Source organism: Lagopus muta, chromosome 22, assembly GCF_023343835.1.
Source record: "Lagopus muta isolate bLagMut1 chromosome 22, bLagMut1 primary, whole genome shotgun sequence".
Classification (NCBI taxonomy): Eukaryota; Metazoa; Chordata; class Aves; order Galliformes; family Phasianidae; genus Lagopus; species Lagopus muta.
The window spans coordinates 904096-930329 of NC_064454.1; the positions used below are offsets into that span (position 1 = coordinate 904096).

The 26234-nt window shown below is 51.0% G+C and overlaps 1 protein-coding gene across 5 annotated transcripts in view; it reads right to left on the reverse strand.

Moving 5' to 3' along the window:
* The window catches only part of ETS1 (ETS proto-oncogene 1, transcription factor), a 64801-nt gene that overhangs the window by 24774 nt on the left and 13793 nt on the right, over positions 1–26234 (reverse strand). The window contains exon 1 of one of the 5 annotated variants that reach the window (XM_048968178.1): positions 14027–14334. The exons of the other annotated variants lie outside the window; for them this stretch is intronic. Within the exon in view, the coding sequence (XP_048824135.1) occupies positions 14027–14108 (82 nt within the window). The 5' untranslated portion in view covers positions 14109–14334. Of the gene's footprint in view, positions 1–14026; positions 14335–26234 lie in introns of those variants that run through there. 5 annotated transcript variants of the gene reach the window in all.

The following is a 26234-nucleotide window of genomic DNA, read 5'->3' on the forward strand; positions in this document are numbered from 1 at the left end:
TCTGGAGGGATGGAGCATCCATCACCTCGCTGGGCAACCTGTAACAATGTTGCCCTAAATGAGGCTGCAGCCAGCAAACCAGCAATGCATAACATCCATGTGTCTCCAGGCTCCTGGCTGGGGGCGGTCAAACCCTTCTCCCCCTGCTTCCCCATGCAAACATCACATGAGCCGCTGAAGATGGTTTGCCTCCTTTGCAGGGTTGGATGCTCTCTACCTCCAATGAAACTGCTCTCTCCTATAGGAAATTCCTCCCCCGTGATAATTCACTCTAATTCCCACTAACCGCTTTGCTAAATAGCTCTAATCCCATGCACAGGCACACACACTAATGGGAGAATGGGGAGGGCCCAGCAAAGCCTGTAATGGACACCCAGCCCTGGCTGAAAGGAGGTCAAGTGTAAATAGCGAGGCCAGGTCACGCCTGTGGCAGCAGCCTTGCATCAGTGCTTCAGCTCAGGGAGATGCTGCTCCGCAAACAAGCAGCAAAAACCCAGCTTCTCACACTCCCAGTCCCAGTAGCAAAGCTCTAATTGCTCAAGAGCAATCAGGGGGAGGGGGGGAACACCCTCCCCAAACCCAGTGATACCGACTGAACAAACAACAGGTATTCATCTGCTTCTTGGATGGCTGCCTGAGGTATTCGAATGGCTCATGCCTGGGCCCAGAAGCCTCTTGAAATTCCTTACTCTGCTGGTTAGGGTGGAAACCCCGTAAGGTTGAATGATCCCTCAGGTTCATGCAGCTGCCCTTCCAAGGCAAACCAAGGCTGGGAGCTCCAGGGAACAGATAGTAGTCCCTGTCTCACACATCCAACACTTCCCTGCAGGAAGCTGCTGAACAACTTGTGGTGGTCTCATCCCCATAGCAATGCCACCTGGGACACCTCTGCTGCAGTGACATGACAGAGGGTTCATCCCTGGAGCAGGATGCTCAGGCATCATGTGCTGTGACATGGTTACTCAGGACAACAAGAGCACACGCAGGTTGAATCAAGATGCTACAGAACCCCAACCTAGCAGCTCAGATTGCATATCTCCCTATCCAAGCAGTCTCTCCTTCAGATATTAATCTCGCTCTCCTTCATCTCTCAGACACGTGGATGGACACATTATAGACAGACCCATCTCTGTTGCTTCCAGCCACTTGCTCTGGTTGCTGCAGGAGACACAGCAATGCTGCACTTCACATGACAATCTCCCAGAAGACAGCCAGCAGCGATTTTGCAAGTCAGGGTTGAGGTTAATCAGCAGTACATTGTGTGAGGAAGATGCTGTCAGGATAGGAAATGTGAAAAGGGAAGGCTGAGATATTTTGGCAGGGCTGTCCCCCCGCTGCAGGGATATTGGCCAAAGAGACTTTTGGTCATGCTTAGGTCTTTCATCACCCCACAAACAGATTCCAACCCACCAAGCCTGCTTAAGCACACCTGAAGAACGTGCTGTGCCAACATTCTGTAAGCAGCTATGCATGACCTCACAGCTGGAGATGGTTTCACTGCATATCTGAAGTCACATGAAATGACTCTGTGCCCAAACACCATTAGCACTGTCCCTCACCATGACACAAAGCACTTCCCATGACGATGCTCTACACGGATGTCCCTGCTGCTGGGACGCCACTGCCAGACCAGTCCTAAAAGCTGGAGTTCTCCTGGCCTCAGAATGAGATGAGGCATGCAGCTGCTCAGCCAAGTCCCTCCTTTCTTTTCCTTCCCCTCCAATATGTCCTAAGGAATTCCCCAACCTCTTCTTGATTATCAGCCCAGCCCAAATTCTGTGTAAACTCTGTGTGCTGGCATCAGCCCTTGCCCGCAGGCTGCATCGATGCCACGTCACACCAGACACGTGGGGACCACATGGCAGGACACAGACTGAAGTGCCCTCGAGCCAGGATGACGCTTAGCCCCCAGACTATCCCTCTCCACATCAAAGCTGCTCCACTCCACTCACCAGCTCTTTCTCCATAAACCAGCATGTTTGCTGAAGCAGAAAAGACTGGACCTGCTATGGGGAGCACTTTGTCAGCGTACACGCAGTAAGAAGTGCTCATAAGTCACAAGCAAAAAGGGCCTCAGACAGCACCATGGAGCACAGGACATCTCCATGTGATACAATGATGCAGAAAGCACCGAGTTGCCAGCAAAGAAGGCAGCAGCAGGTCAGCTCCTGAGCACACACGCTGCCCGGGGCGACAGACTCTGGGGGTGAAGCTTGCCACATAGCTCCGCAGCTGCAGATTCCTGCCTGCTGCCCATCCCACCCCACCTCCGCAGCCTCCCCAGCCAACCCTTAGCTCCAGGGCAGCGCCAGGCAGACACAGAGCCAAGCCCAGAAGAAACCATTGCTCAATGCAACGGTGCAAGTCGCAGCGCATCACATCCCCTGTGGATTACGCAGGGACGGCCGCTGCCTCACCAGAGAAGGCCCTATTTCTAATATCAGCCTCTTTTTTCTATGCAGCAGGGAGTATTTCAGCTCTGCTCAGCAAGCAGAGGACATGTGGAGGGGGACAAGGTGTGCAGTCACCACTGATTCTCCGTCGCGCTGTGTCACCTCCTCCTTCTCTGCCTCCATCATAGGACATGAGGATGCCAAGTCTGTCCTTTTGCATCAGGCTGAGCTGCCCAGCTTTGCAGTTCCAAAAGGAGGAGAGGAGAGATGAGCATATTTCTCTCTCAAATCAAACAAATAATCACACAGACTTTTGCAACCACATTAAGTTTGGGAGGTCGGAGCACAGCTGGTTTATCTCAGCACTGGTTGCTCTAAATCACATTAAACCAAAGACAGTCAATCTTTGTAATCAACAAAGTTATTGTCAACTCTTTAGAACAAACAGCCAGCTCTGCCAAGAGATGAAGGTAGCACAGCAATCCATACACCTCTCATCCCCCTGCAATGTGTATGGATTTATGTCTTTGCAGCATTGGAAACACTTCTGATGAAGACTTGCATTTGCAAGTGCCCTGATGGCTCTGAAGGCATCGTATCCTTCCTCGTGAATGTGGTTCACAAACTGTACATAACAGCCCCCCACAGCTGAAATAAGAACCTAAGCCAGCAACATCCATCACAGCCCACGCATCTCCTCTATGCTAACTGCGTCTCTGAGAGCAGCAGCATTTAAAAGAGAGGAAAAAGAACTACATAGAAAGGGCTGAAAGTCCTCAAAGCAAACAGCCTCTCCTCTTCCCTGAACAGCACTCCACTAATGCAACCCTACAGACCACAAGTGTTCCCAGGCACCTCCAGCTGGCATCTCCACAAGCATCACCCATAAGCATGAGGTCCGCACTGTCTGCCCCGTCCCACAATCAGAAACCACACGTGTCCTACACTCACCTCAGTTTAAACATTCCCAAGGGTGAACTCTTTCAGCTCCTTCAGGGATGGAGGTCAGAAACAGCCCTAGGAAAAACCTGGGAAGCAAAACTCTGCAGACCATGCTGGACTGAGTGTGTTGGAAATATTGCTGCCAGACCAACTGCATTTCATAACATCTCAGGAACAGTTCTGCTGTTCGTGTTTGGAAGCAGACAAGGAAACAAAGACAAGGAACAAGTGGATTTTCCTAAGTACAAGAACAGCCCTGAGATTAAGCCTCCTCTATGCTTCTCAACAGTTTCAGATACCAGGGCCCCCAAAAAGCAGGATGATCTCAGAGCTCTGCACCATTCAGGCTGCACTGTGAAGCCTCCAGGTGAACAAGCAACCCCACTGAGGAGAGCTTTCCCAAGGAGAAGAGTTTTCCCAAGCGGCCCCAGGAAGCTTTTCTCCTCCAGCTCTGACTTCTAGGAATATTCCCACCAGGGACCAATGTAGCAGTTGGGCCAGACAAGCCTTGGGAAGAGGAGGAAGGTGGGAGTGAGCAGGGGAAGGCAGCCAAAACCATGCTGGGCTGCCCCATCAGCTTCAGCCATCCCCATCCCAGCACCAGGATGGTCAAGGGGAGGATAATGTCACCTACTGGCCTCAGATGGGACAGCAAAGGGATGGCAGGGATAAGCTGGGGGCTGGGGGTGCTCAGAGGAAGCCCTGAGTTTAGAAACCTCCGCGCAGGCTGTGGCGATGGGAGGAGAGAGGCTGAGATGCTCACAGCCCTCGCATCCACTCCATGCGCAGCATCCGGAAGCTATTAAGGAATTACAGCCTCGCTGGCCCTGAGCCTTCCCCAGCAGAAGTGCCTGGGAGCAGATGGTGAAAGGGCTGATTGAATTCGGCTGCTCAGGCCAAGAGGCTGTTAGGAGAGATGCAAATGGAGAAGGGAGTGGGGGTGTCACTCGGCTACTCAGGAGCCAGAAGCCCTTGCCAGGAACTTTGGGAATCCTCCACTGATTGTAATGAGCCCTGGGATGCTGCAGCTTTGGGCTGGGTCACTGCTCCTGAGCCACAATGTGGGTTGATGAGGCTACCACCCACGGGGCCAGGCTGCAGAACTGAAGTGTGCAAAGAGCAACCTGGTCTAATCTCAGAGCATCCCCAGAGACAGCAGGAAAGCACGGGGCACAGACCCGGCGCTCCTCTCAGAGGGAATGGGGCTCACATGATGCTCACTGGGGAAATGGCCTGGAAAGAGAGGCACATAGTTTGGAAAAAAGAAAAAGCAGGCCAAAAAGCATAAATGAATAAGTCATCCATGGTGCCATTTGAAGGTAAATTTGGTGCCTGCAGCCAGCAAACACTGACAGAAGATTCCAAATCGCCTGCAGGCAAAAGAAGGGTTTTAAAAACCCTGGGAAGTGGGAGAAGAAAAGGGATGAATGACCCAAAAAGCAACACAAAGCCAAGCTCTGGGCTCCCTGCCCTGGCAAGTGGCCCCACACCCCCATGCCCTGGGGAGCAGGCACTGGCTCCACGGCCTCGCTGTCTCAAATCTTTCTTTTTTCCAAGCAAATCTTTCTCTTTTCCAAGCAAGAAACTTCCAACAACTCCCCCGGCTGGCCCCGCTCCCCCAAGTTGGGCAATCACAAAGCTCGTCAGGGCTCTGACGAAGGCGCGGGCATGGAGAGCTCCATGACCGTAAGGGGATCTTTTTGGAGCAATCTTTTCCGAGACAAGTCATGAGATTGTTTCTTGCCTGGAATTTGCTCCCACGGCTCCCATCGGCCCCTGATTGCTGAGTCAAGAGATCGCTGGGCTGTGCCCTCCAGATGAGTAAATTAATTGCCTGGGGGGGGGGAGGAGGGCAGGGAGGGGACAGGGAGCACACAGCAATGACTCTCCGGCCCCGCACACGTCTTGGCAGCGGGCTCTGCTGCTGCTTTGCGATGCATGGAATTAGTCACCCCATTAGCAAGAGCGGTTACACACAGCTGTTTAAAGGCACATTATCCCTATCCATCCCTTTTGCTTTTTTTTTGGATTTTTTTTCCCACATTTCCCCTCTTTTGATTTTGTTTCCTTTTTTGAGGATATCCAATGAATGCCTGGGACAAGCAGCTCCCAAAGCAGACACAACCCGGAGATGCCAAGCAGCTTAGGCTCACCCAGCCCCGCTTCCCCATCCCTCCTCGCCCTGTTGACGTAACCCACCCCTCTGCCGGGTCACTCTATAGGATCCATATGGCAACGGCTGCTCGGGGTTGAGCCGTTTGAACGCAGGAACACGCGAGAGTCATCCAGCTTGAAGGCAGAACACACGCACGGCCGGGGCCTTTCAAGTCACAAGCTCTCGAGCCAGCTCCAAATCTGGAGCCGCTTAAAGGGATGGAAAACAGCGCCAGTGACTCAGTGCCCCGCTGGGCCACAGCTACCGTGACAGCCCTGAAAGCCCATTGATGACGTTGGAAAGCGAAACTTTCCCAGCCCCACAGCAGGACCAAGCTGCCCAGAAGCAGGGACAGCACAGGGACAGCACTAAGTGAGGCTTAGCCTGGGTATCTCCATATCCCATCCTGGAGAACGCCCCAAGCAATGCCAAGGGGATGGAGGAGTTCTTCCCATGTCCAGCTGCAAACCAGGATGAACTGTACTTGGTGACCTCAGCCAAGCAGTTAGGAGAGGCAAGAGGCTGCATAACAGGCCCTGAGTGTTTTAAAAGAGAAAGCACTTGGGATTGTGTTGGGAAACCGCTTCTCACAATGCTGTGTAAAAAAAGCTTGAGCTTCACGTGCTCTGCTGTGGCTTTTTTCAATTTTTTCAGTGGAAAAAGCCAATGGTGCTCAGCTTTTGCTGTTACTTCTGATGATGGTTCACATTTTCGGTAAACAATTTCTCAAAACTAAAAGGTAAAAAAACAAAAACAAAACAAAAAAAAACTTGCTGCTCTACAGCTTCCAAAGCACTGACCAAAATGGAGCAGTTTTGCACAAACACACGCAGTCTACCTATAAAAAAAAACTTTCATGTGGGTCGAAAAGCCACATTTTGATTACTGTGATAGACGATGCTGACAGGAAAGAAAAAGCAGCATGAAACAAAGTGCTCCCAGTATCTGGATCCAGCAGCCTGTGCCTCAGTTCCCCTACGCTAAACCTTTCCCTGCCTTCTGTTGGTGTCAGAAGTTGGGATCAGCATCCCTGAAATTTTGGGACTGAGCACCCAGAGCGTGATGCAGCGCACGAACAGCGACATCCCACTGGTTTGCTCTTCTCGTGCTCCCCAGCAGCCATCTGAAGAATGCCCTGGAATCGAGTCAAATATTTTAAATGAGATGGGGGGAGAGGGGGCACGGGGCGGGGAGCAGTTGGGGGGGAGCGCTCAGTTTTGACTCAGTGTCTGGCTTCTTTCATCAAACCCACATTCCTAATCATGCCATCACCCTCCGGGAAAGTGCGACAACATACATAATCCATGTGGAGCCAATTTAAAATCCCCTCCGTGGAAGAAAATGCATTTCATTCATTAACAAGCTCCGAATGCTTCACTGGGGTGAGGAGCCGGCCTCAGCCGTTCCAGCTTACCCATATGGGCAGAGCCACATCCTACAAGAGAGCAATCCCTCATGAACCCATGCACGGCACAGGGTTCAGCCCACAGCACACACTTGTTGAATTACATCGGGTCTGTATCCACCTGAGGTGGGTGGAAGCTTCCACTCCTTCTGGCATCATTACAGGAGAAGTGAAACATCTGGAGCCCTGCCTCACTGAGCTGCACAGCTGAGTGCTTCCTGCAGAAAGCTGCTGCCTTGCTACGTCAGCCCTATGCTTCCATCAAGCGTCCCAGGCAAAAAGGAAGCCCTCCACCCAGCCTTAAGCTGAAAAGGTGCTTCAGAGGGAATGGGGATAAAGCTCCAAGCAGCCATTCAGCCCCTGGCCTCTACAGTCATCATCTGCCCACATAGAGCTGCCAACAGGCATCTGCAGGCAGCAAAGGCTGTGAGGGAGCCCTCCCCGTGCTGCCCAGCACCTGCAGCCATCAAATTCCATCAAACCATGATGCAGCTCTGCATGCATACAGCATCTCCAATATCCTCCAAAACCTGACATCTCCCAAAAGGAGCGACAAAAAAAAGGCCTTTTCCTCTCTGGGATAGAAAACTGCTCTTTATTCCATGCATGTGCAAGCCACTGTGCTCCAGGATGGTATTTTCCTGGTGGGCATTGCTCCATGGGGAGCAGATGCAGGGCTGAACAGCACAACATCCTGGCTTCTTGCAAATGCACAGCGAAGCTGGCATGCGGTGCACAAAGGCGCAGAACAGAGGGCACCAGGCAGCAACCGCAGCTCGAGGCGTGCCAAAAAACTGTGCACAATCAGCAAGATCAGGGAGGTGATGGGGAAAACGCATTGCGTGGTTGTGCTCAGACAGACATCGTCCCAGCGACTTGACGCCGCTCAGGTCACCAAGGACCAAACCAAAGCTCAGACTGCTGCCAGTTGAGGAGAGGGAAAGAAAACAACGCACAAATGTGCAGTTTCATTTCACAGTTCAGACAGGAGTGCTGGGTTTGCTCCCCATGCAGAGCTAAATAAGCCCAAAGTTACTCTGAGCCACCCACTGCATGCAAAAAGGAGAACAGCACAATTTTGAGCACTTATGAACGTGAGCGCCGTGAGCTTTGCTGCCGTCTGAACACACGCAGCTTGCAGAAGCTCAGGTTTTGCATGCAAACGTTTGCAGTTTGCTAACGTTACAAGCACATGCTCTCAGATCCAGTGGTTCTCTACAGTCTAGACGTGAAAGCGGAGTCCCTGAGCCAAACTACTGAAACCACCCTGATCTTTTATTTTATTTTTTAGTTTCTTTTGTCATCTCTCTGGACTCAACATTGAACCCTGTATCCCCTCTGGACACCAGCCGCTCCCTGATTCAAGGAGATATTCATGCAGATAAAGTGTCTTGCAGATTTGCACATTTTCCCATAATTACCACCAGAGCCTGAAGCAGCCACAGGCACAAATCCTGGAAGCTGGGATCCAGACAGAGCACAACTACAGACCAGGGACACAGAGGCAGCCTGCAAGGCACCCAGCCCACAGCAGGGCTGCTATCTGTGCAACCATCTCCCAATTTTGTCATCAGGAGGAGCAAATTCCATGTAAACCCAACGCAGCCACTTCAGCTAAATCGCAAGCCTCCTCAAGGCTCGAGTGCCCCCGCTCCCAAATTCCACTGCACCTGGGAAAAATGTAGAAGCTTGTAGGAGAATCAATAAATATTTATTGTTAAACCAGCAGTATTTTGACTGGAGATGTAAGCATGGCCTGATGCCAGTGTAACCAGAGCCTCTTGGCCAGCCCTGCAAACAAATTTTCTTTCTGTATCTAGTTGGGAGATTATAAACTACACAATGAAGGGGAAAAAAAGAAACACAAGGCAGTGAGCAGCTTAGTCACGGAAGAGGAACAAAAGAGCTCAGATGTATAACTATGTCGTGGGTTAAAAAATAAATAAAGGGACGCAGGGCCAATTTTTGGCTGTGGGACAGCTGTACCATTTATATCAGCTACAGATCTGTCCCACTGGCTTCTGCAGCAATGAAGCTTTCTCCTGAATCAGAGCATCCCTGCCTTCAGGAGAGCTGTGCCAATTTGGACAAGCTGCAAAGCAGCCCTGAGCTCACAGCCAGCAAGTGGTCTGGGGGAATATCTGCTGGGATCCCCAACTTCACAGTGCAGAAAATGGGCAGTCTGTGCTCTCAGCTCAACCAAAGCACATTGTCCCTGATTTTGTTGTGTCAGTTTGCACCTCCCTACCCAGCACAGGTCTTTCCCCGAGCTGAATGTGAGATGCCAGCAGCTTCATCCTTTCCATTCATTCCAAGGATAGCAGTAACACTTGTCTCCCAAAGTCATGCAATTCTCTGCCTCCAGGCAGCTCATGTGCCCATGCAGTGCCAGCTGATGGTGCTGAAAGGAAAATAATCCCTTTAATTGTCTACGACAAATCCACATGGGTTTGTTTTTTTTCCTTCCCCCAGATCCCACCACACTGCAGACAGTCACTCAGTGTGGCATCCCTGCACATTTACATCCCTACAGTCTGCTCTTACACCTGCATCCTCTTCAGGTGCTGGAGACAGATCTGCTCTCACCCAAACATCGCCCTTCCATCTTACCCTCAGCATCCAACTGCCATCTCGAGGTCTAACTGCAGGGATTAGGCTGCTAGAGGTAAATGGGAGCTCTGAGTCTGCAGAGCTCAGAGGCTGCCATGCACTTTCTTTCCCAGCTCTCTTTCACATCCACCCAGAATTCCGGCCCCATGGCAGGGAAAGCAGCACCTTTGAAGCCTAAACCTGGACTTGATGCTTCCCCAGCTAAGCCACGTGATGGATCAGTCCAGATAGAAATCCCCAAAGCCATCATCCTGGTAAAATCCAGCATGCCAGGATCCCACCAGAGAGCACAGGCACTGCTTATTCCTGGAGCTTATTCCTGCATGAGACTGTGTTATCCCTTCATTTTATAAGGCTCATCAAAGCATAGCACACCATAATTACATGGCAAATTAGAGGCCGCTTCGTGTAACTATGCTGTAATTGCACAGTTGTTACATGCTTTGTGGACGGCGTGATGAAAACGTGGAAGGAATGGGGCTCTGCTCCTCTTTCTTGGAAATTCTGCTCGCTGTACCAAAGTCAAAAACACTTTATCCAGGGATGAACTTCAGGGTGTTTATCCCCAAGGGAGGCGGTGAAGGAACGGTTGCCCTCTTTCCAGCTCTTCTCACAGCTTTGTTCCTCAAGCAGACGCAAGTTGACACCGAACAAGCTGGTGAAAGCCAGGTGCAGCCAGCCCCCTCCCTGCTACGAAACTATCATCCCCCCATCCTAGCTGGATACCACAGTGATGGGCATTTTGTAAGCGCATAGAAAGATAATTGCTCTTTTTCAAGGGAAATTCTCACCTCTTACAGCGGCAATCAGCACTGAAAATACTGCAGGAGCCCGAAGCCCTCATTTATTGAGCCTCGCTGTCGGCTGATGATTTGTGCCCACACAGAACAACCCGCTGCCAAAGCGGAGCTCTCACCTTTGCTGTTGGTGCAGAAGCAAAAGCAATCAAAGCATTCTCCGCTGCCCCGGGATCATCGAGACGCTCAGAACAGCAGCTGACCTCACCGCATGGACCAGCCCCGTGTGAGTGCTGTGCAGAGGTAACCCATCAAACCCATTTTGCAGAAGAGCGATCCCCAAGAGTGCTCCTTCCTATTCCTACCAGCCCCCAGACCGACTGCCTTGGGTGGGATGCTGCTGCACACATACATAAAAACTACGTGGAAATTAACGATGTGTGTTTGGAAATTTGTGCTCTCCAGGATCTCATCGGAAGGCTGCGACAAAGAAATGCTCAGGCTTGTAAAGCACTTTGCCCTTTCCCTGCAGCAAGGCACAGCACTGGAGGGAACACACCCGACAGATTTGCTCAAATACGAGCTCCCTCACTTGTGTGCACTAAAAGTGAAAGCAAAGGACAAGAGGAGATAACCCTGGCTCTGGGAAGGGGAAGCCGCGTGCTGCGGGCAGATCCTGCATCCCAACACGCTGTGCAGAAGCTGTCTGCTTCCCTGCAGCAATCGCAGCAGGAGAAACCTCGCTGATCCCAAACACTAAACAGAGGGAAAGGCTCTTGCCAGATCAAACACCACCCCCGGGATGCCACCCACACACAGGCCAGTGGAAATACGTGCCTGTCTCCCAGCTGGCCCTAGGGTACATATGGGAAGAGCTTAAACGGATGGGTCCTGTTGGGATTTTACAGCCCGCTCCTATTTCTGTGCTGGGCAGAAGGATGCCCACCACCAAGATGCACCCAGAGGGGAAAGAAGAAAGAGGGGAGTGGATGCAAAGCTCAGCACCTCTGCCTGCACATCACACCCTGCCCTGCGGGAAGCCCCGGGGCAGCAGGTCTGCAGCTTTCTTAGCAAGAAATGCAGTTCTCTCTCAGCACTGGGAGTCCCAGTGACACACTGCCAGCTTCCAGCAAGGGCTGCAGGGCTGCTTTAAACTCCAACCACAGAGACCAAACAGAGCTCTGCAGAACTGGAGGAAGCAAAGCGATTTGCAGAGGGCAGCGTTGCAAAGTTCAGTTCCCAGTAGGGCTGATTTGTACCTGGTTTGGGTTCTTCCCCCAGCGGATGAACTTTGAAATATCCACCATAATAAAGCTGGTAATTTAAGCCTGCTAACCCAAATTGGTGGGTCGGATATATATTTACAACTAAAACTACGTTATCATGCACTTTTTCATAGCATTACAATGAACACCCCCTCCTCGCACAACTTGCATATGAAAGGAGAAGACCACTATGGGGTACTTTGGCTCCTGACCTCATCACTCTCAGAAGTTCTGGCTGAAAAGAGCAGGGAATTTGGCTTTGGACACCCTGTAGAACTTCACATCCTTTTCGAGTTATTTTTAAACCCTTTGGACACATTGTAAATCCCATCCCATTTTTGCACACCGAGGCTGCTGCACGTGTGGCTCAGAGCAGGCTTTTGTTTTGGGGGAAAAAGGGGAAAGCTGCACACAGCCAACACATCTCTGCAGCTTTATGGGGCACCGAGCACCTGGCACATGAAATACTTTGCACAACTGAAAACCTGTGCCTGTAACGGCTCTCTCTGCCTAAGTTTAACCCTAAGGACACTGTAGAGCAAACCTGCTTTACTGGCATGTAAAGGGATGAGTGGCTCAGTTCAACCAGGCTATACCCATTTCAAAGGGCAATGGGACACGTTTGATGGCAGGATCCAGAAGAAGATACCAAGGGCTGAGCAAACAGGACCCGAGCAGCAGTCTGAAATAGATTGGAGCAGAAAAAGCGTGGCGTCCTCTATTTGGGGCATCGCTGGATGCCTGAAACAGAAGGCAGCAGCATCTGCACTCCCTCTCTCATCATCAGTCCCAAGCACGCAAGAAAGCTTCAGCGTTCTCTAAAAAGTTGCAGGGGAAATGAGGTTAAGCCAGCTAATTGACAACATTGACCTTTCTGGCTCAGTGTTAGCACAGCCACCAAAACAGAAGCGACTGCAGCTGAAGCCGACAGGGAGTCAGCTCTTTTTTACCTTTTTGGTTTGTGTTTCTCAGCGCTCTTCCTGCCAAAGTTTAAACTTTGGGTCAACACTAAAAATTGCTTGCTGACATAAGCTGCAAAAGAGCTTGAATTGAAGAAAATGAACTGAAGGCAGCACGAAACAACACGTCCTCACTTGAGGCAAAAGGCAGCTCCATTGATCCGCTGCTCAAACACCTGAACTACAAAGACGCCTCAGTACCCGCTGCCACCCATACCAGGAGATGTTTAAATTTAAACAGATATTTGGTCTGATTGGAAGACAAACAAACCCTCCCAGCCCTGTGCCCATGAGCCAGGTGTTCCTTCCCATCCCATTTGCTTCCTCTGCAAGCAACAAGACAGCAGTCGTGACATGAAGTGTACAGACAAGCCTTGAAACGTTCTTTCAATCAGAGCTGTAGGAAATGGGAACAAACAGATCCTCAGCTCCACCAAAGCCTCTCAGTTAACCTGCTTAGGTGCTTTGGAAATTGTCCTCAGCATCCCCATCACAACTGGAAGCCCTTCAGAGCCCACACAGGAAAGCCAGGCTCAGCCTTGTTAGGAGCACTGAAGCAGCTGTGATCACTAACTTGGTCCTCCATGGATCACACACGTCTGCCCACAAACCAGGTTCCCTGCAAGCCCACGGACACCCTCCTTGATTGGGAGCACTGAGTACTGATTGGTTCCCACCCACATCCCAAATCCCATCACCTGGCGGTGCAGAGCCCCCGCCTGGGATTCCCAGAAACTTGTGGAACAGCAAAGAAACACACAGCTCTGACTCGGTTTCCTTCGGTGCACAAAATCCAGCAACATCTCCTTCAGCACAGCGGGAACATTTTGGGGAGAAAGGAAGCAGTGGGATTGCGCTTAACCCTCCCTTGTAGCCAGAAGGCAGAGCTGTGTCCCTGTAGCCCCTGCTCCAGTAGCGCCCGGCTCGGCAGCGTTGCGAGAGCAGCGCTCCTTCTTATGGGAAACGCTCAGCTCTGTACAGCCGGCACCAAAACTTAGCGCTAAGAGAATTAAGAAAAAAGCAAAAAGAAAAAGCGCGCCTAGCACGGTGACACGCTGCTCCCAGCCCCGATAGCTCCAGCACCCGTCCTCCCTGCATTGCAAGGAGGGAAAAAAATCAAACTAAGGAAAGCAGAGCCGCGGGCTCTCCCGATGCAGAGGCGGTGCCGAACCGCTCCGCTCCCGATCCCGGCCGCGCTCGGACCGCGCAGGGCCACGGGGAGGGGGGGATCCGCCCCACGGCCCGAGCTGCGGCCCCGCCTCGCCCACTCGCGGCCGGGAGCTGCCCCGATCCCACGGCTCGCATCCCGCCCCGTGCCGCCCCGCAGCGCTGCCGGCGGCGAGAGGAGCGCGGGGTGCAGCGGTCGCCGTGCAGGGCAGGGAGGGGAAGTCTTCAGAGCGCTCCGAAGCCAACTTCGCCTTTACCCCGCCGAGCAGAGCCGGAGGCGGGCCCCCCCCCCGCACCTCGCCCTTCCCACGGGACCCCCCAGAGACGCATATGCCCCCAAACCTCCGCCCTCGAGGAAGCGAGAAGGGATTCCCCGCGAGGCGAGCGGCTCACCGGGTGACGGGAAGAGATCGATGTCCACCTTCTCCGTCTTAATGATAGTCAGGGTGGGCTTCAGGTCCACCGCCGCCTTCATGGCTGAAGCCGGAGCGAGGGGACCGAGAACGAGAGCTGGGGGGCGGCTGCTGCGCCGGGGCAGCGGCGGCTGAGCGCCTTCCTCCTCCTCTTCCTCCTCCTTCCTTCCTCGCTCTCTCCCTTCTCCTTCCGCGCTCCTTCTCTGCTGCTCCGCTCCGCCTCGCCCCCCCCGCCGCCGCCGCCGCCCGGCCGGGCTCAGCCGAGGGGAGGGCGCTTGGGCGGCAGTGACAGCGGCGGGGAGGGACCCGAATGCCCCCGCCCCGGAGGCGGCCCCGGGCCCGGCGCTGCGGGGAGCGAAGCGGAGCCGCCTCGGGGGGCTTTGAGCTGCGCGTTGCGGCACCGCGCGTCCCGTTTCCACGCGGGGAAAAAGATCTCGAGGCGTTATTTTCTCCCTGCTCGATGCCCTGAGATGCGCGCAGCGCAGAGCCCTGGCAGCCCAAGGGTGATCGCGACACTCTGAGTGCCAGCCCGGGGTGAGGAGCACGCTCGTGTGCCAGCAAAGAGGGCTAGCTCAGGTGGGATTTGTGCAGGTGGGAGGCCAAACGGGTTTGGGAACGGATAGAAAGATGCAAGGTGAGTACTGTGCCAGAGTGTTGTGAGCTTAACAGAAGAATATCGGTTTTCACATAAAATACGTTTTATTATATTTGGGTAGCAAAAACTTCAGACCACAAACGGCAGAGCAGAAAGGAGATTATGACTCACAGATGTCAATTTACCGGTACAAGTGTAAAAAAAAAATTAGCAACCAGCTTTTGTGGTTCTCTATCTCAGAAAGTCTCAGCAGTTGGTGACATGCTGGCAGGGACACAGCAAAGCTGGGCCCTGGGGCTGCAATGGGGCGAGGGGTGAGTTTGGGGCTGCTCACCCCAGGATGAAGCAGGGCACACACACACATGTACAACAGGAACCCCCCAGTGTGTTTCAGCTGCAGATGCAAATGTTAGAGCTCGGAAGTGTTTCTAGCTCCTTCAGCACTGCCTATCTCATTCACTCAAGGTGTATTTATAGAAGAAATGTCTTGGAAATAAAAGAAGCTGTGAGGTGCCGGGACCAGAAATGCAGAGCTTGATGCTCGCTCACACAACAGCTGTTTAACCAAGGCAGACAGCTCAGGCTGTTTGAACACCAGCAAAGCAAGGCGGGCAGAGATGTGCCTGAAAGCTCAGCCTGGGTGCCTCACATTTGTATTTCCAGTTCACCCTCCACTTACAAGTTCAGTTCCTCACTTTTACAGAAAACCTATACTGGTGATTCTCTGTGACCAGCACCCAATCAGCCTCCTGATTTCTGCATGCTTTTTGAAGCTCTGAGCTGTGCTGGGTGCTGCAGGCAGGGCACGAGGGCTGTACACCCTCATCTGCAACAAACCACGCGTATCTGAGAATGGCTGCAAGAATAAAACTGGGTCCCTATTGCACCCCCCTGCACAGGATGAAAGACTTGTACCTGTCCTGCCTTGGTGTTGTTTATGCCCTTATACAGTGGATAGTAATGATTGGAGGAAGAAACAGTAGAGAGGAGTCTGAGCAGAAAGGCTGGCTGCGATGCACAGTGAGGAGCAGGGAGAGGCTGGGAGAGCGCATGCGTGCTGCTGTGGGGGGAGCAGCCCCACAGCTGGCTGCAGCCTCCTGGCCAAGGTGAAGCCATCAGAAAGCACCTGCGGCCCCTACGGCCCCACTCTTCCCCCTCTAGCTCTTGTGAACCCGCGGTGCTCAGACTGAGTGCAGCCTCCTGCAGCAAACCACAATCCCCAGGCTGAAAGAGCAGGCACACAGCGAGGCCATGGTGCCGTGCATGAGTGAGAGCTGATGGGGACGAGCTGCTGACACCATGCAGAAGGCTCCCATGAGCGGGGATGCTCCTGGATGCAGCAGAGGAGCTGCTGCTGGGATGAAAGAGCTGAGCAGAGAAGTGCATCAGCTGCCTCTCAGGTGTCTGTGCTTTAGCCCTGCTCCCGTGGGCTGATACATTTGGCTTGGCCTCTCCTGTGAGCATTAGAGACTGGCTGAAGTCCAGCACACCTGTATTGAGGCTCCCTCTCTTCTGGGCCCATACAAAGGCTCTAACAAAAATTGTTTTTGCAGCTTGTGTGTTTTTTATCAGAGAAGATGCACACACTCTTGGCATACCGGCTCAGTGCTGATCCTGCAGAGCTGATGACACGAAGCCACAGCTTGGTGCTGCATGGCTGTGGGGGGCTCTGAGCTCCCCCAAACTCCTGTTTTGATTTGCAGGACAATGAGGAGTGCTTCTAAGAGCAGCACTGGGGCAGCAAACCTCAAAGTGGAGGGAAGGTGGGAGAAAAGAAGAGAGAGGCTGTGGACAGAAATTTCCTCCCAGGGCAGCTGAATCTCTCCTTCAAACTCGACTCAATCCTAGCGACTGCCTTAATTTGTGTTCACTTCAGAGCCTGCAACATGAAAGCCCTGGCTCTGAACTCCAGCTGAGCCGCTCAATGGCTCAGTGTTCACAGAAGGCATGGAAGGAATCCATTGATTAGTTTCTTCAGCTGGGATGTGACCATTTGTAGTCCAAGACCTGCCAAACATGACTTTGCCTCAGCAACTGGTTCCTATTTGCTGCTTACAGGCTTCAGAAAAATCTTTCCTCTTCAACATCCAAGACTCACCCTCCTTTTCCATTCTGTTGCTCTTCAATGTTAATATCTGTTCGTTTTCTCCCCTGTTGAGGGAGGATGCTGGGCTGTGGACAACAGCACTCCTGCCATTAATACAGTCAAAAGATTTTGCTGTCGATCGGAGATAACCATCTGCCCTCCCTCCACAATGCAGCCCGATTGTTTTTCAACAGTTTGGAACAAAGAAAGGACAGGCAATAATGCCACATTGTTCCAGGGATGCTGACTAACCTTGGTTTAAATGAATAATTATTATTCATTTAGAGTTGAGGAAAGGTATGAGGACATCAGAGCCCTTCTGCAGTGCGGACACAAGCTCTCCTGAGCTGGGGCCGGCCCTTTCCATTAGCAGGGCCAGATCCACTCCTGCTGAGCCTTTGCAAACTGGCAGCTGTGGGCTCTCCTCCAGATGTTGTGTCTGGGAAGACTCCTTGGGTTTGCCCACCTCCTTGCTGCTGCCTTGGGAGCCTCTACTGCTGGCTGAGCAAAGGTGCTTTCCTGGCCCCAAAACACAGCCAGCTTTGGGGTGAACACAGCGGCTACGTAAGAACGCAGAGTCACACCACCCAGCTGTTATGGACAGGAAATGAAGAACACCATAACCAATTAAAACTGCAGGGGGATATTTATGGCAGAACGTAATTAGCCAAATTGGAGCCTTCCCCAAAACTACCATGGGATTTTTAATGACTACGAGCGGTCAGGGCCTCAGTTTGATGCTTTGTCAGGCAAACAATAACCAGAGGGCAGGAGACAAAAATCAGGAGCAAAGAGGAAGAAAGAAAAAAAGTTTTGTGCAATTCCAGGGAGAAACGGAGACATGAAAGGGCTTATGGCAAAGGGTCATTGTTGGAAAGAGCAGCAGCCACCACTCCAAGAAAGGAAAGAGCAGGGAGGTGGCTCTGGGCGTGGAGGTGGCCCACTGCAATGAGAGGAAGGAGCAAGCAGCTGCCACGACTTTTCCCCAGGGAGATACCTTTCCTGGAATTTAAAATTATATGAGAAATTCTTTCAAGCGCCATAATAGCTGGGAAGCATTTGAGCGAGTTGTTGTATGCTGGTAAAGAGAGGCTGGGTTAGTAGTCCTGGTGACAGCAGCCTCCCCCTGTTGGCTAAAGCAGCCAGCACGCAAATAGAGCCCGTTAACCAGCACGTGTTGTGTGCCCTGCACTGCTGGCTGGGAAGGCTCTCACATCTCATGTGTGTGGGCAGGAGATGGCGACCATCATGAAACGCTGGCTTCTCTGTGACCCAGATGGCTGCAGCCCCAGGGTCCCATGGCTGCTCCATGCCCAGAGTCACGCAGGGTCCCCATCCTTCGCACCACCTGCTCTAAAAGCAACTTTCTGTTCATGCCACAGAGCTGCAGAATTCAGTCCTCAGCTCAGCCCAGAACAGCCCAGACGCTGCCACAATAACGTCCTCTGATTGCCCTCCGGGTGCGAGTGGAGGAAGCCGCCTCCGAGCCTCCTCGGCTCCTGCTCTCATTAGCTTCCCAGCGGAGATGGCTCACAAAAGCATCTTTGTGGCCAGCGCGGCGGCAGGAACCCAGCACAGAGCCCCACAGCACAGCACTGGTCAGCGCGCCGTGGGTACCTCAATCAGCGCTCTCACAAGCTGCTTAAGCATCTTCCAGTGTCTCCTGCTATTGGCTTGCCAGCGATCCCATGCTGCTTCATAACCTGATTAGCTAATGTGAGCTGGAGCGATGTAATTCTGCCTTGAATTTCGTTGGTGGGGGTGCTGTCACTCACTCGATGCCTTGCTGGAAGATCTGGCTGATGGAAAATCCTTGTAAGCTGTTCTGCAGTGCTGTTTGCTCTCGGTACATTTTTCCTTTCCTCCCCAAGTGACAGCACTGAGTTTTTGGTAAATGGGACCCGATGTTTTTGCTGTTTAACTCGTGGTACTCACAGTTACCCCCAGCACGCACAACTAAAGCACATCAAACCTCATTTGTTCCACCTCTTGTCTGGTCAGATCTCAGGCAGTCTCCTCCGCAACAGAAGTAAACAGCTGAGACTTAAGGAACACATCTCTGGTCACTTTGTATTTACTGGTCTCCAGCAACAGAGGTTACTGAACCCATTTTGGATGGTCCCTGAAATCCCCATCCCTGGGAAACAGGTGAGGTATCACAAAGAAGAAGCAATGGGATTATCACTAATACCCCAGCAAAGCCAATCTGGACAGCTGGATGCTATTCACCAACATTTCTGTGTTCATTCAATGTTTCAGAAACAACAACAAAAGCCAAAACTTCAAGAAATATCAAGCAACAGCTACATTTTGTTTTCATGGAGGTGCCAGGAGCCTCAAAAGCACCTCTCAAGGACCAGCCATGCAGTGCCAACCCGCAGGGTACAAATTCAGAGCCTGAAAAATGGCAGCCAGCAGGAAAACACGCCTGCACACAGATGGTTGGAAGCAGTCAGCACAGGGGAGTCAAACCCTGGAGTGCAGTGACCCTCAGGTTAACTCTGTGGCCAGGACAGAGAAGCTCAGGAGATGGGAGTTTAATTCCTGGTCAGTATTTCCACACGACCTCTTACAAACTTCTGTGCTTCCATCTCCCTTTTTTAACAGAAGGATGTTCACTTCACAAAGGACAACGACAGGGTCAAACCATGGAGAGATTTGAGGAGACAGCTCAGGGCAGACCAGGATTCCCATCTCTTGGTGTGCAGGACTCTGGGACGTACAGACACCGTGTCCATGACAGCCAAGGGCTCTGCAACCCAAACAAATGTCCCACCTCAATCACAACAGGTGCTTATGCAAAATCTCTGGAGATCACTCAGAGATGGGCACAATTTGCCCACGTACACCATGCTTGCAGCACGTGTTTATGGGGAATTATGGGATGGAGCTCCCAGCAATCAAGCCCTGGAGCTGCCCACCCAGATACGACGCTGGCAGAGACGCTCCTTGGGTGAAGGACTCCCATATGAGTGTTTCAAAGAGGAAAACCCTCGCCGTGCGTTGGAAACCTCCTCGCTCCCAATTGTCTCAGCTTGGCAGCCGGGCCTGATAGTGAATGAACGGCAGAGAAATATTCCGCTCTACACGTGTTTGGGTTTTTCGGGTGGTTTTCTTGGACAGCGATCCTGGCTCTACAACAATGCCCGTCTTGTTCTGCCCCGCGCTACAGAGCAGGCTTGAATAGATCTGTCTAAAATTATAAGCGGGCAGCCCCTGGGCTCTGCGAGATCACAGGCCACATGCTGGGGCTGAACAAAGGCTCTGCTATTTCCTAACAATTAGCCCAGCTAAAAGGACATCTATCTCCTTCTATTAGAGCCACCACGTGCCTCCCAGTCAGTCCATTGTGAAGCTAATTAAATAACACGCCTCTCTCCCCATGAGGGTCTCCTGATTAGCTCGCCTCAGCCCTAAATCCTCGCTGGTGTAAATGGGCAAGAGACAGCTGGTCGGTAGGAGCCTGCGACTCCGAGCATCGTCACTCATTATGTAGCTATCATCATCACCAGTTATTTCGGTTTTTTAATTATCTCCTGAAAGCTGTTGAATGGAGATGGAGAGATAGAGGGGGTTCGGCACACAAACCGGCTCCTTCCCTCCACACTTGCCCCCTGCTTGCAGCACAAGTTGTGCAAATAGCTGATTTATTTGTGTTTTTTCTGGCTTGCTGGTAGCCAGAGGGAAAAAAAAAAAGAAAAAAAAAGGAGACATAAATATTTTTTCTAAATACGTTCTGTGTTAAAGCAAACCATTTTCTTTTTCCACACGTTTTTCACTGGGCTAACAGCAAAAAGAAAGTAAGCAGGGAAAATCACGCGTTGCTCAACCTGAGCCTCAGCTTCTCACTTTCGTGCTTTTCAAGTTGGGGTAGAATTTGAAAATTTAAACAAAACCAACAAAAATAATCTGTTAACAAACCCTCTTTGCACTCAGTTCAATGAGGCTCCTGCGGCAGGGGTAGGGCTCAGGTGCAGATGAGCTGAAATGCATCTGCATTTTCAGCTGGGGAGCACGATCCATGTTTTAGCAACGTTGAGATGAAACAAAAGGCATCTCTGTGCTGTAACACAGCGCTTGGAGTTTCCTCCAAGTCCGAAAATTCATTCTGACCACTCAGAAAAAAATTCATTCAGCATCACTTCAAACATCCCAGGAGCTGAATGAAGTTCCCTTGGTGCTCAAGGGAAGCAGGGCCGTCGGCACACATCCCCTGTCCTCATGATGTCAGCTTGCCCCCATGGAGTCAACACTGCTCTTCTGCAAAGCCCAACGTGCACCTGCTCCAGCAAGCAGCTTCTCTCCTCATCACTCCATCCCAGTTCTTCAGGGCCAGCTACGTTTGCAGCACCATGAGCACACAGCCTCACACAACGGCACAGAACTGCTAAATCACTCCAGATGTTCAACACCTTCCCCTCACCGCTTCCCACACGCTCCCCAGACCCGGAAGAAATACAACGTCCCTCTGCCAAGTCTACAGTCAGCAATAGTTGCAAATATTACCTTTACCTCCTTTAAATCATTATTTTCCACTCTTGGCTATTTAAATCATTATTTTCACACCGAGAACATGGCTGGAAAGCTGGAATGTGGGTCAGAAGACTAATGAGCTGATTTCCTGTGGACCTTCAGCTCCAGGACTGCAACAGCTGGACCTGCTGCTCCAGCCAGAGCTAATTCCACCCAAGGAAAACAGAAAGACCCCCATCTTCAGCTCTGGTCATGGAGAGGCAGTGGGAGCAAGGGCACGGAGGAGGAGACAGATCTTGGTTTTGTTCTGATGGGAACAAGAGGAGCTGACTTGAAGCTCGCTCCTGTTTTCCAAGCCCACCAGCTGCCCTTGCTGCTCACAGTAATGCTGGGCAGGAGCTGCTGCTGGAGCCTGGGTGGGAAGGTGCTGGGAAGCCTTAGAAGTGCATCAGATCTTGCCAGGAAATATATTAATTAGCTCGTATGTGTGTGTGCACATCCATAGGGTTTTATTGTAAAAAGCACAGGGAGAAACTCATTGCTGTCGGAACCATATTCTCCCTTTGCTCAGAGAATGCAAACATTTTTCATCAAATAATCAAATTTTACAAGGATGCATCAACAGAGCCAGGTAAATTGTCATTCAAAGATGCTACATGACTTGCTTGAAGGCCTACCAGGGGCAAGTCCCAGAGTGAAGCCCAAAGCACAGCTTACGTGTAACCTAAGAGCACAACACACAGCTCTCCAGTCACACTTTCAAACCCAAACAGCCAGGTCTGACAGTTTCACTCATAACAAATGTACAGAAAAGGGCAAAAGCCCCCTGTCTCCCCCCCCCAAAAAAAGCTTTTGTGTTAACTGCCTGCCTCCCCTCACCCACTAGTGCCCTTTATCCCAAGGGGATAGGAATGGCTCTGCAAGCCACTTGATTAATAAGAACCCAGGGGGGAAAAAATCGTTTATATAACCTCGTCTTCTCTAAACTTCCTAAGTGCTGCAGAAAGTGGCTGCCCTGGAAACCCAAACTGGAAATGAAAAATATTATCTCTTCCATTTATAAACATCTCCAGTGCTAATGAAGTGAGGAAGTGCAGCACCAGGGAGGGGAGCGTCAAGATGCACTTGGCAGGCGTGGGAGAGCCCCACTAAAACTGTTTTGTCTCAGGTGGGTGAGGAGGGGAAAGTTCTCCTGCCACCGTCTGCTGCTAACTGCAGCCTGCAAGGCCCCAGGGAAGGATGTTGGAAGACTGATGGTTATGGAAGGATCTGCTACACCAAACACAGAGACAGACAGAGAGCCTTACTAGGTGTAAATGTGGGGGAAAGGAAGACAGGGTGATGTGCAATGAGACAGGAGCAGATTGATGAATCCTAAAAACAGCAGTTTCTATGGCTTGAAGCTGTAGCTCAAATGAAGCTATAGCTTGGATGAAGCATTACAACCTGACAGATGGAAAGGAGAGCACAAGAATCCCTTGCAGACACTTTATGGCTCAAACCAGGATGCTTTCGTATGCCAACAGAGCTGATCAAACCAGTTTGCTAAGTAATTCCTAGGAGTGATCCAGGTTGACACCTTGGGTTCAACCACTCTCAGCCTTGAAGCCCCTCAGGTCTGAATCTGAGAGCAAAGGAAGCACTCTGCAGAGCAGCCCAACATATTTCCCCATTTTCTTTCTATGTTGGCATTTCCCACGGAGATTTGTTTTTGCATCAACACAGGCAGCAGCAGAAAAAGCTGAGCTCTGCCTGGAAATGTTTGGTTTTCGCTTTGACAAAATATTGATGATTTCTGCAGAACAATCCATCATTTTTTGCAGTTTCAAATGAATAGAAGAAAGTCAAAAAGCTGTGTTTCATTTAGATAGGGCTTGAGCTGACACCTAGCCCGGAATTCAGCACAAGTGTAAGGCAAAGCAGGCTACCAGGCTGCCTCGTTATCTTGTCACTTTGATTACTGTGAAGCAATGGGAGCTGCTACTACTTTCATGTAGTAGCTGTTTGTCTGGATAGAAACACAACAGGAGCTGCCAGACAAAGGGAGCATCTGGTCTGGTAGGGCTGGGCAGACGCAAAGCAGGGAAGAGAAGATTTTGTTGTCCCTGGAGATGTCTCACAGCACACAGGTACCCCAGGCTCGCAGCATGGTGAAGAACTGGTCCAGGGCAGGACTAAGATGCCAGCTTTATTTCTATCACTGCTTTCCATAATTATTCATGCCTCTTTAGCCTGCAGAACTAGGCTGAAATGCCCCAAGCACAGGCTCTTCCACAAGATGTCTGGAACTGACTAAATTAGAAGTTTTCCATGAGCAAGCTCCCTTGGGGCATCTCCTTCTTTTTTTTTCCTATTCTACCTCAACACTGACATCAGTCTGGCCAAAATGAGTGCCCTCTGCACCCCTTGAACTTAGGATGTGGAGAATGAATCATACGATCTGGAGAGAAAAACATTTCAGACGCCTGAAAATCCTTCACTGATGAGAAGTAGCTTGGGCCATTACTTCCTAAAATCACGTCTCCACTTTGGTTGGAGCAATTTATTCTGCTCCATTGCACTTGTGCTACGGAAAGCACAAATAACTAGAAGTGTTTTTGCCATGTACTGCTGCTCACACAACATATGCCATGTCAGCGGCCTCGTTTCCCTTTCCAGGAAGGGAAGTCATGTCATGAACTGTTGATCTGTATTATATGGCTTTTCAGTGCATGTGCCCAATCCTCTTGCTGAAATCAATGGTAGCATTCCCACATAGCGGGGCAGAGGCAGCCCCTTTCCAGTCAGGCTGCAGTTAGCTTCAGATTTAAGGTTGGATCCTGGCCTGGAATCCTCACCTGCCCTTTCAGCATATGGTGGAAGAAGGAGAAATCCCAGAAGAGGAGCCCTGCTACTGTGAGATAAAGGGACCACAGCTCTCCAGACACACAGCTCTCTCAGGGTTGACCAGTGCTGATTGGGAATCTCCCAGCATCAAGAACAAGCCCATAAGCAGATCCACCCCAGGCTTTCCCTACACCTCCTGCAAGCCATTCGGAAGCCAGCAAGCCTCTCACTATTCCATTCTGCATCTATTCCATTCACTGCGAAGAAACCACTTCCCAAGGTTCACGCATAGCCTCGTCAGCCCAGCCTGCTGCCGGAGGCAGCTTGTATTTAATTCATTGTGAAATAGCCAACAATTGACCCACTGCAACAGTTTCAAAGCCTATTGATACAAAACCCCACAGGGGGAGGCCCATCCGGAGGGCTGTGTAAACTCCAGCACGTGTTCAGCAGGCTATACATAGCTTCAAGGGGACAGTCACACCAATGGCTTGGGATTGGTTAAGATGGCTTTTTGCTGTGTTGGGTTTTTTAAAGCAATATTGAGCTCTTGTACAATACTGTTCTCCAGAGACTTCCTGCTACTTGCCTGACCTCGATGAATTAAGTATTGTCATAAAATGTACAATTAATTATCATCTGCATCTCCAACACGAGAAATTGCCACACAGTGACTACAGACAGCCTTGTAAATGGTGTAGACATCACTGTGGTGGAAATGAGCACACTTTGGATGTCTGAAGACTTTCTGTTAAGTTGTATAGTCAAGGTCTTCCAAACCTCAGCTGTTAAACCCAATGGCCTCAGTCAGACATGCTAAGGGATGCCATCTCTTATAGGACTTTTGTGAATACAGGACCTAATTCCATCCTTCCTACCACATGGCTACAAGCACGGTCTTTCTCCTTCCTGCTCCACATCTACCAACCTGCATGCAAGCTCTCTGAGCTGCATGTGGAACAGGATATCTCAGTCCTCCTGAAGGTGTCTGTCTGCTTGAAATACCAAGACAGACAGACGGGCCATCCTCAGACATCTCACTCCCCTCCCCAAGTGTCTGACAGCATGGTTTCTCAGAGTGTAGTGATGCAAATAGCTCAGATAAGACTCAGATAAAGTATCTAAGCTCTCCAGGGCTTATCTGAGCTGAACACCAGCTCCAAAAAAGTTCTGAAATTTGCCCTGTGGGACAATCTCCATACAGCCTGATTGCCATCTGAAGCTTCAGCCTCCAGAGGCTGCAAGAACAGCTCCTGTTCAAATACATTCTTGAGATAGCGGGGTGGGACACAGCAGGTCTGCAGTGTTCCCCTATCGTCGCTATCTAAGGATTTGCCTTCTGGTGGAACACTGCAAGAGCCTGGCTGATGGCTCAAGGAACCGGTGATGGCACCTTTCACCACCAACACTTACACTGTAACAGATGAGGTAGAGCTTTCTTCAGCAGCATCACTGGAAAGATCACTTTACACTGACTACAAAGTACTCAGTGCCTTTTTTTCCCTTTCAGCTGTGTCTCTTTGGGGTAGTTGCTAGCAGAGGGAAGGCTTGCAAGGAGAACACAGGCACAAGGTGCTGAAATTCAGCTATGAGTATCTTGTTAAGAACGAGATTCCCAAAGAAGCCAAGGAACTGGGTGTAAAACCCATCTGGGCTTCACTGCAGATCTGTGTCTGGCAGTATGCAAAGGGGTCAGCAATCACAGCAAGGATGAAACACAACAAGGTTGAAACACTCACAGTGATAAACATTCATGCTTAGAGATCCAGCCTGCAGCAGTCTTAAGACATGTGAGACCAGATAGCAAGCATCCATTTATAGTGGGCAACTAATAGGAGACAAGGCAAGTCAAAGGCCAGGCTTAGAGAGAGTAACTGGATATCTTTGTAAAGCTAGTAAAGAGGGCTGTGAGCTCACTCACACCTGGGCTACAGCTATTCTTTGTCCTGCAGGAGTTCCAAGGGTCCCCCATTCCACACACAGATCCCATACGCTGTGTTCAACAAACACAGGAGTAAAAGTAGGAAGGATTCCATCTCAACGGGTCTGCAACCAAGTCAATGGTAATCTTACAATTGTACACCCAACACAATTCTAACAAGAATTAAAAGCCCTCTGAAAAAAACTGTCAAAGGTCTGCAGATGTTACCCCCAAATCTCGCTGATCCAAGCAGAGAAAGATTTCCTTTCTGTAGATGTCTGCAACAG